At 39.7% G+C, this 9,842-nt stretch overlaps 2 protein-coding genes across 2 annotated transcripts; one reads left to right on the top strand and one right to left on the bottom strand.

Moving 5' to 3' along the window:
* Positions 1-1,801: 1,801 nt before the first annotated feature.
* si:ch1073-224n8.1 (zinc finger protein 16-like) lies at positions 1,802-4,922 on the bottom strand. The gene is made up of 2 exons (XM_033978974.2): positions 3,856-4,922; positions 1,802-3,777 (listed from the first exon to the last, which is right to left on the bottom strand). Exons 1-2 carry the CDS (start codon positions 4,541-4,543, stop codon positions 2,831-2,833), a joined length of 1,635 nt encoding a protein of 544 aa, XP_033834865.1. The 5' UTR covers positions 4,544-4,922; the 3' UTR covers positions 1,802-2,830.
* A 2,215-nt stretch (positions 4,923-7,137) lies between these two features.
* Positions 7,138-9,607, top strand: LOC129456781 (LRRN4 C-terminal-like protein). Its single transcript, XM_055226511.1, has 2 exons — positions 7,138-7,256; positions 8,188-9,607. Exon 2 carries the CDS (start codon positions 8,196-8,198, stop codon positions 8,901-8,903), a length of 708 nt encoding a protein of 235 aa, XP_055082486.1. The 5' UTR covers positions 7,138-7,256; positions 8,188-8,195; the 3' UTR covers positions 8,904-9,607.
* Positions 9,608-9,842: the final 235 nt, after the last annotated feature.

Below are 9,842 nucleotides of genomic sequence, written 5' to 3' on the forward strand. Positions count from 1 at the left end.
CACTTAAAGCATCATTTATGTCCATGCACCTTTCATTTGACAGGCTAATCATTTTTACTAGATCACTTTACCCTACATTAATGTCAGTTTTTTACTATATTATAAAGCCCAGAAATACACAAAAAATTTGCTACAGAAAGAATTCCATAGTTACAGACCTATAAATGTTTATAAGTTATTACGTTTAACTATAACCTAATGTGCATAAGTCGTAGCCTATTTGTTGTTCAGTTTTATTCCAAACAGTTGGGATAAAGTGTCCAAAGAGGCAAAGTGACAAAAGCTGGAGAATTTGAGGCCAAGTCATTTCCTGTTTTATAAGTGAATGTGTTTGCTTTGAATCACTCAGGAAATCACTGCATTGGCCTCGGTAGTTCACAGGCTGCACATTTCTGCAGGACTGTCAGCAAGCATGAGAGCCAGTTACTCTCCTGAAAATAGCATAAGAAGTAGACTCTTCACAAATAAAAGTCATAGTAACATAAAAAGGGATTATATTTTAGGAAATGTGTGTGACCCTATGATATTTTAAGAGGGAACACTGTGTTATAGACGATTGTATTTACTACAAGTTTCTGTTAGAACAGGTCCACATCCCAAGTAAACAGGCTAATTCTACTTAATGCCTGACTACTCAATATAATGTCTCCTAAGATCAAAAGTAAAATGGAGCAATAAAAACGAACAAGAATGAGACAGGAAAGAACAGGTACTGCAGTTTAGTACTAAATATCTAATTTTAAAGTTATGTGTTGTATAACGGGGAAAAATATGCTATGTAAACTACAGAGGAAAACATGGCTGAATATGAAGCTCTGTATGAAACAAAATAAAGACTATTACCTTACTCATTTTCTTCTACATTGTACAACATGAAACTGGCCACAGCAAACAAGGCTCACTTAAGATATGCTCTGGCACAGTTGTTTAGTCGTCACAAAAGTTACACATTATACCCAATTCCTAGAACCTACTAGTTTACTTATTTGTCCACCATTTGTGCCATGATAAAGACAATGTTTGAGACAAAATGATGGCGTCCAGTGTTGAAACATAAAAATAAGGTGAATCTTTTGTGCAGAAAGTGAGTCTTACTACATGGTCCCAGCTTCCATCCATTATGTCCTAAGGATGTGTCTCTTCGGCTCCTCCTCTTCTCTCTCACTGTGGAAAAACATGCATGTGTGTGTAGGGTACAGACTGACTGAACAAGAGTGAAAGTAAGTCTGTATCTTACTATAAAATGTGCTTAGATGTGCTCCATTTGTTCACCTGCCACCACTCAGGAGAAATTTCAGAACTTACAACTAAATTCGCAAAAAGTTATATTATTGCTTTAAAAAAAAAAATTTAAATAAACATTTCCATCTAGATGTTTTTTGTCACAGCTTCTTTAACAATGAGGACAGGACAAACAGTATGTTTAGCTCAGCTGTCATTAGAGAGCATTGGGAGGGTAGTAAAGTGTTATTTTGGACCTGTCTTGGGGCGTGTCTGCAGCACCTACACAATTTGTTGGGCAATGCACCGATGTGGAAACTCTTCTGCTTTGTGGCTTTGTCTCCTGCCAGGGCAAAATAAAATACACTGTAAGAACCTGAGAACTGCAGGTAAAAATGAAGATTAGATGCAATAATGTGGCTACAATGCATTTCCAAGTCCATAAGTTTTGCATCAAACTTGTCAGTCTATTAACACTGAGTGTTAATAGACTGATAGGGATCACACAGGGATTATTTGTGTTCAAAACACAAAAACTAATATGCCCAGAGTCTATAAAAATTTTCCTTTAATACACTGCCAGACTGGAACAAAAAGAATACTGTATTTAATAGTAAAGCATATAAAAATTATGAATTTCACATAAGCAGACAAATGACAGAACATGCAGCTGCAGACAACACTGAGAAGTCACAACACACATTAATAGTCTACAGTTCAGTGCCCTTTGTGGATTTTAAGTTCTACCCAGTGATTATGAGAGTTACTGTATTAACAACACTTGAAAAAGAATACTTTGATCACAAGTATAAAATACATTAACATTATAACAATCACTGTAGTTTAAGAGTGATGTTTACGTAGTTAATAACAGATTGCAGATTACTGTGGAATGTGAAAATGACAATCAAAAATACAATTATGCTAATGAATAATCAATTGGGTAAACACAAAAATAGCTCATTAAATTTGGTGTAGCTTTTGTTCTGACCTTTTCTCGTGAAGCAAGTTAAAAGCTGCAGTTAAGTATTTAGGGACATCTAGTGGTGATGCTGATTAATGCAACCATCACAGGTAACCCATTGAGGTTACTGTGAATACCACCTTTCTCCAAAACTACATAAACAAAGGATGATTAGTGCTCCAGTAGAATAGTTTTTAGATAGATTGCTGCATAAAATTATAAAATATTTGGCTAAAGCAATTCTGAAAAACTTTGCATTTACAACCCTGTAACAGATGAGTGCATTAACAGGCACTCAATACTAACACTGGATTTAAAAAGGTATTTTTGCAAACTAAAACTAGATTTAAATGGCCATAAATTGATCATTCAATAAAGACAGTCTCCCATCAAAACGCATGAGATGCCAATTTGATCAATGTTGAAAACTGTTTAAAACAAAACTTATATATATTTATATACACCAATGGCAAAATAATGATTTTGTTGCCATTGAAAAAGCTAATCAATTTAACAACTTAGCCAGAATGTGCAGTATTGGAAATGGATTTCTAACAGTGTTTAGTTTAGTTCTAAACATAGAAGGATGCGAAGTAAACCCTAAAACAGGTTCACCCAAAAATGCTGTAATGTATGTTTAGCATTTCAAACACAGTCCACTACTGCATTGTCCTCCTCCTCTGCTCCCCACTCCTCAAACCTCATCTGAGGTGAGGGAGCAGCCGGGTGGAGGTTGTTCATCTCATCTATAGGCTCTTGTTGTTGGTCTTCATTGGCACCAATGCCCATGTGACCGCCTTCGTCTCGGTGTGTTCGGACATGTTTACGGAGTGCCGCGGGCTCCTTAAAGGTGCGGTTACAGAAGGGGCAGCAGCAGGGCCGTTCTCCTGTGTGGATGAGCTGGTGGTGCTTGAGGTGCTGCAGTCGGCTCAGGCGTTTGCCACAGATGCCACACACGTAGGGCTTCTCTCCAGTGTGGGTGCGGCGGTGCTTGCGCAGACCGTCCAGGTGTCTGAAGCAGGTGCCGCACTCAGAGCAGGAGTATGGCTTCTCTCCTGTGTGGATGCGCAGGTGAGTCTTCAAAGCTCCAGACTCACGGAACCGACGTCCGCATACACCGCACGGGTACGGCTTCTCCCCTGTGTGGATACGAATGTGCTTTTTCAGACTGGAGATCAGACGGAAAGTCTTGCCACACTCTAAGCAGTGATGTGGGCGGTCAGCTGAGGGTCCTACTGCTACACCCACTCCTGAAGGTCCAGGTGTATCTTCTGCTCGACCTGGAGAGACACTGGACCCCACTGAAGTCCCAGACACCATTTTCTGGTCGCTGAGCCCCCCTGGGGGCATAGCAGCATTACAGTCCCGCACAGATCTCTGGGGACGCAGGGGCTGAGGAAAGGAGCGCTGGGTGGCTCCTTCTCCTGAAGACTGGACAAAGCCATGGTCTAAGTTGGGAGTGTTTTGTGACCCCTGTTCACCTTCCCCGCCAGCCTCCTTCCTGTTGGGCTGCACTGATGCTGGCACGGGTCTCTGCTCCTCCTTTATCTCAAATCTATGTACTAATCCTGGTGCTTGGGATTGCCTCTCATCTGACAAACAAATATCAAAAATGTCATAACATTATAAAAGAATATTTTATATCAATGAAAATGTGAAAGACGTGTTACCTGGTCTGGAGTTGGAGCACACATGGGAAGTATTTGATCCAAAAGAGTCCATGCTGTGATTGGTCACAGAACCATCAGGCTGAATTGAAAGCTGGCACATTTTGTAATCATTACTTGGGCCAAACCCCTGGAGAGACTCATCGACAGAGCCTCCAAGCCCCAGGTCTGTCCCGCTCACACCCCTCTGATTCTGGGGGTCCCGCTCCATGCCTGAAGCCAGTGAAGACATGGAGGACAGTGAAGGTGCAAAAACAGACTGACTGACAACATGTGCACCAGAGTAAGAGATCTGTAGTTGATCTATGAGTTTCTGCGCACTGCTCAGACAATCCTGCAAAGTCTTTAGTTCCCTCTCAGACACCTCAAGACGTACTTTGAGCCTCTCATTCTCCTCCTCCTTGTGCACCAGCTCCAGCTGGGTCTCATTCAGCACTATCACCACTTCTCCCAGAAGAGCATCAACTGCAGCGGACATTGCAGTGTGAATGGTCGGTGCCAGCCGAGATTTCAGAGACGTAACCGTCATACTGCCCTGCGTAGCTCCGTATGCAGGTTTTTCAGTTTTTCTGTCAAAACAAGACTCTGCCCCAGTTCTGTTAGAGATGTTGGTTAGGTTTGGCTTTCGACTCATAGCGCTGTTTGCAGATGTATCCATGCTACCAGCAAACCCTGTGCGCCTCGAAGCCATGCTATCTTAGCTTAGCCAAAGCAGTCAACAAGACTTCCTAAACTGTCCACCGCTGAAACATGTGGACTTTCGGTTTGAGTTGTATTGGTCATTAATTGTATCGTTGATTGGCTCAGTGTCTTTTGCCAAGGACGAAAACGATACGGCCATTCCACTGGGCCCAAACGCGATTGCTAACTCCAGACCAGCAGCATTACCCTTTGGGATTTCATTAAAAATCCTTTGGGAATATCATACAGGCTTTGAGCGGGCACGTCCTCCCTCTACTGCACCTATTAAACACGATGAAATAAAATCCCTTAGTAAACTCACCCGCCTTGCCTGCAGCTTCTGTTTGAACTACAAACTACACTAGAAATCATGTTTGTCGCACAGCAGTGACGTCAAATAAAACGCGCCACAGAAATACCCCAAACACATCATGCATGGATTTATAAATGCCCCAAATCTGAGGAACTTGTCAATGCAAACACGTGTAAAATAATTATGATGCATTCTGGGGTCCAAGGTATTGAACGGATACTGGAAATTATACTTATTAAATAAGTAAGAACGTCATTTAATTGATTAATTAGATAAACACACAAGTGATAACCTATGCCTTTTGTTTACAGGTAAAAGAGATAGAAGAAAATATTCAGCTGAGAAACCTTTGTTAAAAGTCTAATTTTAAGTACTTGAAGAAAAAAAAAATACAGAAGCTATAGGCCATACCTTTCTATTTAGGTAGAAAGGTTCATATACTTTGTATATGGACACACACATATAAATATATTAACATAAAAATATGTGAATATATATAAACTCTAGGAGGCACTACTGACTTTTTAAAGTCCTATTGGACTCATCTTATTTTTATCCACTTTAAAGAACATGTTTTAGTTTCCATTTGCGCTTTAGTGTAACATGAACTCCCTCTGGCTTCTGTCATTTTTATAATTATGGGGGAAATTTTGATGAGGAAAACACAGTCATGCAGCCACAGCAACCCAGGAAAAGTTTTTTTTTTTTTTTTTTTCTTCCTGAAAATGGGGCAGTTCTTCATGCAACAAACTGTTTAAGTGTTACCATCTGCCTGACAGGCCTGTGTCACAGCTGAAGTATGAGTGACTTCATTTCTCTTCAAGTGGCTCTTTGTCAAATCACCGCTGTCTTATTACTGAGGCAAGCTCTGAGTGAGTTCATTTAGTCACCAGTTCCTATCCTATCTAACATAAAATAGAAATCAAAATGTTATTACATAATCAATTTATATAACACACAAACAATATAGACACATTATACAATACATATATACTGGAGTCCTCCGCAAGAGCTCCATCTGCTTCACACTTCACTCCCACGCCCATGTCTGTAAAATACTCACCCAAAACGTTGAAATAATCAGCAGATTAGTGGCCCCAGCATCAGACAGATTACTCAAAACTAAATATTTCTTTTTACCCTAAGTGCTACAGCATGTTTAAGTATTCCTCATAGACCTAATTTAGTCAACAACAAAAAACTAAACAAAAGCCAACTGTGAACACCTTTAAATGGATCATTCCAGAGGGCCAGACCAAGACACAACAGACGCAATCTTGGCTTTTCCTGGTAATGTTAATAGTTCATACGGTACGGGTTGGTACATAATGAAAATGTCGTGTACATTTATTAGTCAGCATTGAACAGTCACAGCTGAGCTCATTGCTTTGTCAGACAAAATGTTCCATTGTAAAAAACAGAATTACCATTTGGTAATTTGCTTTAGGGCTTTGCATGAGAAAAGGTTGAGAAGAACAATAAGTTAAGGTGCAATAATAAAGGTCTATATCTGTCTATTCATCTTTTCTAGTGGACGATACAATATGTGCTTGTCTACATGTTATTGCTTTACCTGTGATATTCCACAGTATAGCATTAATTCTATTTATAATTACAGGTCAGCAAGCCTGCTCACAGTACGTGTTTCAAGGTATGTTTAACCAATAAAACCTATATTTTAATAAATGTAGTTTAATGCTATACTGTGGGACATTCCTGGCAAAGCAATAACATCTCCATGTTGCCAGAAAACTTTACTAAAGCTACTATAGTTGTCTGGTGATTATATATTCATGAGGCCACCTACTCAACTACAAGTTTGTATTGCTTCTTGAAACACGGCCTACTTTTGTGTAAAACTCAACAAGTCAAGGCCAGCTCATTCCCCATATTTAGACAAATCAGTTTCAGTTCGTTTGAAGGCCAGAATGTGTTGTCATACATTTCATTCAGGTGAGAGGTTTAGTTGATGAAAAGATAGCTATAAGCCACCTGGAGTTAGCCGCATCTATGGGAAATGACTAAATTTCAGTCCTACAAAAGCTTTTACATCAAACATGCCAGTTCCCCTGATCCCTAAAAGGAAAACAAGAGCTCATTAACACTGAGACGTGCAGACAAGTGGCTCACTGTGGCAGATATGTAACATGTGATGCATCAAATAGTAATCACATTCACAGTCATTCATTACTAAGGCATTTCAGAATGGGGAGAAGAGGGCTGGCTCTGCTGGGACGGGTCAGAAGAGAGGTGGGAGTGGGGGTGTCATGGGAGGGCAGAAAGAAGGAGGTGAATGTTTTGGGGAGAGCGAAAAGCATATAAAGTAGAGACATATAAGACAGGCAGTAACAAGTGGCAGATAAGCAAGGACGAACGGATAAGCGCACACTAGACTTTTTGTTCACAAGAGGTACGTTCATTTTGAAACTCATCTACATTTTAGCCAGACAGGGCACCTCTTTGTTTAGGTTTCAGTGCAGACTTTGGGAGTTTAGTTTATGCAGGGATTCGGTTTGAAGTCCACTCGTTTTTTGCATAGTTTTCTGGTGCTGCCCATTGAACTAGCTACTGGTTCAGGTATTGTTTTTCTTTAAATATTTCGGAGGGCTTCAGTGTAATAGGATACAGCTGACTGGGTTGTGTCACTCAAGGGTGTGTGTCGGCATTTTGTTGTGCAATGCTTGAATTAGTTACAGAAAAGATTAACACTTTGTACTTAATAGGAGCCTATAGTAGACCCAGGCTGTGTACAAATTGTGGCAGTTAAAAACCTAGTTCAATGTTGAGATTTCATTAAGAGAACTGAGAGCGTGTTTGTTGGTTACCGCCTTGGCTGTTTCTACCAGTGATGTAAAGAGGACTGATTTTTTTTTTAGGTTAAAGTACAATTAAATGATTAATAACATGTTCAATTACAAATACAACATGAAAACCTCCACTACTACCTAAAAGTACTCGTTACTTTTTAATTCAGTTACAGTAGTATTTTAGATCAGTCTTTTTATACAAAACATGAGCTGAATGAAGTTGGATCTGTAATGTGGTGCAGTTAAGTGAAAGATGTCTTCAGTAACACCAAAGATTTTAAATTGCAATTACAAAGCTAGCGTACTTAAAAATGTACTCAAAAAAAGTACAATTACCTCAAAAAAATGCTCTAATCTAAACAAGCTGTTGCAAGTGGATCATTTCCAAAATGGGAAAACTTCATGTCTTTTTATGTACAAAACAAAATATGATCCATAAACAGCTGAAACCCTGGGGTACACTATATTCCTCAGATTTCCAGTGAAATGCAAAAATACATTTTACAGCTCTGACATCTTTTGGCTTTTCTCCAGAAAGCATTATGGCTGCCACACGGGACCTTCCTTTACCCCTGCTTATCATTTGCATCCTCAAAATGACTGGCTCCTTGCCTATGACATCCCAACCCCCGGAGTTTGGTCCTCTGGATGCTGTAACTCTACTGGGATCTCCAACTGAAGGTTATGTGTTGGTGCCCGAAGACTATGAAGATTCGGACGACGCAACCACCACCTCTGTGCCACTGACACCTAGACGTGGTCCTTTTGAAAAATGCAAATTTAACCAATGTCTTGAAAACCAACCATCATGCTATGAACTGGCAGCTTCTACTCAATGTTTGTGTCCTGGATACACTTTAAATAATGTCCCCCCAGAGGCCCCTAATTTGGGATCAGTAACGTTAAATGGGGCAGATGTGATTGTTGAGTGGTGTGAACCCCTTTCATACGTCACAGGATATGTTGTAACAGTGGGTGGACAAGAAAAGTATAGATTTAGCAAAGACAAACGCAGGGGTAGTATAGGACAAGTTGATAATGTTATCCAAGTGTGTGTGAGTGCAGTGAATGATGCGGGGGAAAGTGAAGCGTCCTGTGAGATGTATCAGCCCAGAGACAGGAGCTTACCTCTAAAAGTAGGTCTCATTGGAGGAGCACTGGTTCTGCTGGCAGCGCTGCTGATGGTGGTCCTGATCTGGAGGAGGAGGAGGCAGAGGAAGCAGGAGGCACACATCTCCAGTGCACAGTGAACGGGACAGGATGCTCAAGAGATAAAAACTATCCCATGAGACTCTTCCCAACCGTTAATTAGGGCTTCATGCACACAGGCCATCTGCGAAGTGAAAGTGGTTATCAACAAGATGTTCTGAAGAGCTAAACTTGGCACATAAGTTTACAAAATGTTCTAATTAAGGCACAGATATTTTCAATCAAATGGGTCAAGTTAATGTACTCAGCAGATATGACTGTACTGTTATAATACAATGTGCAGTCATTATCTTAGTTGGTTCCATTAAAAAATACTAGAGTTCATAAAGCCAACAAATACCAGTCTGAATGTAAGTTGATGAAAAAAATGCCTATGGCTGAACATCAGTATTGCCTTGCTTTTGCATACAAATAATGTTTTTGCTTTTATATTCGACACCAGCCAGAGTTTGGTTAAAATCCATTAATAGCACTAGTTTATGTAAAATCAGAAAACCATTACAAAAAGAAAATTGAATTCTGTCAACTGAATTAAGTTTTTTTTTTTTTTTGGTCCAGTTGACAGAATTCAAATTTCTTTTGTGATAGAACCTACCTACACAGAAAAAAATCAAGGAAATTATGTACACAGTGAATATAATATAATTGGATATTTATGACTGAATTGTGTTATTGATGAATGCATGTTAAATTTTTCTCTCTGTGAGAGTGACAAGTGTGTTGTTAATAAAGATCTTGTTTTTCTGAAATTAGTTTTTTATTTATTAATATAAAGTGTTCTTATGCTGAGGTTGTGTGTTCACGAGACTGGTTTCATTGAAATACAGTAACTGAATAAACGCTGACACTGCTTCATGGTAAGAGCACTGTTTAAAGTCTGTCTGAAACTACAGTGAAGCTTTGTTCACAGATCTGAGTGTGTATTTATTGAGCTCCACCTTTGGAGCAGTTTTTCTTCATCTGTTAAATGTGGAAGTGGT

Source organism: Periophthalmus magnuspinnatus, chromosome 14 (assembly GCF_009829125.3).
Source record: "Periophthalmus magnuspinnatus isolate fPerMag1 chromosome 14, fPerMag1.2.pri, whole genome shotgun sequence".
Taxonomy (NCBI): Eukaryota; Metazoa; Chordata; class Actinopteri; order Gobiiformes; family Gobiidae; genus Periophthalmus; species Periophthalmus magnuspinnatus.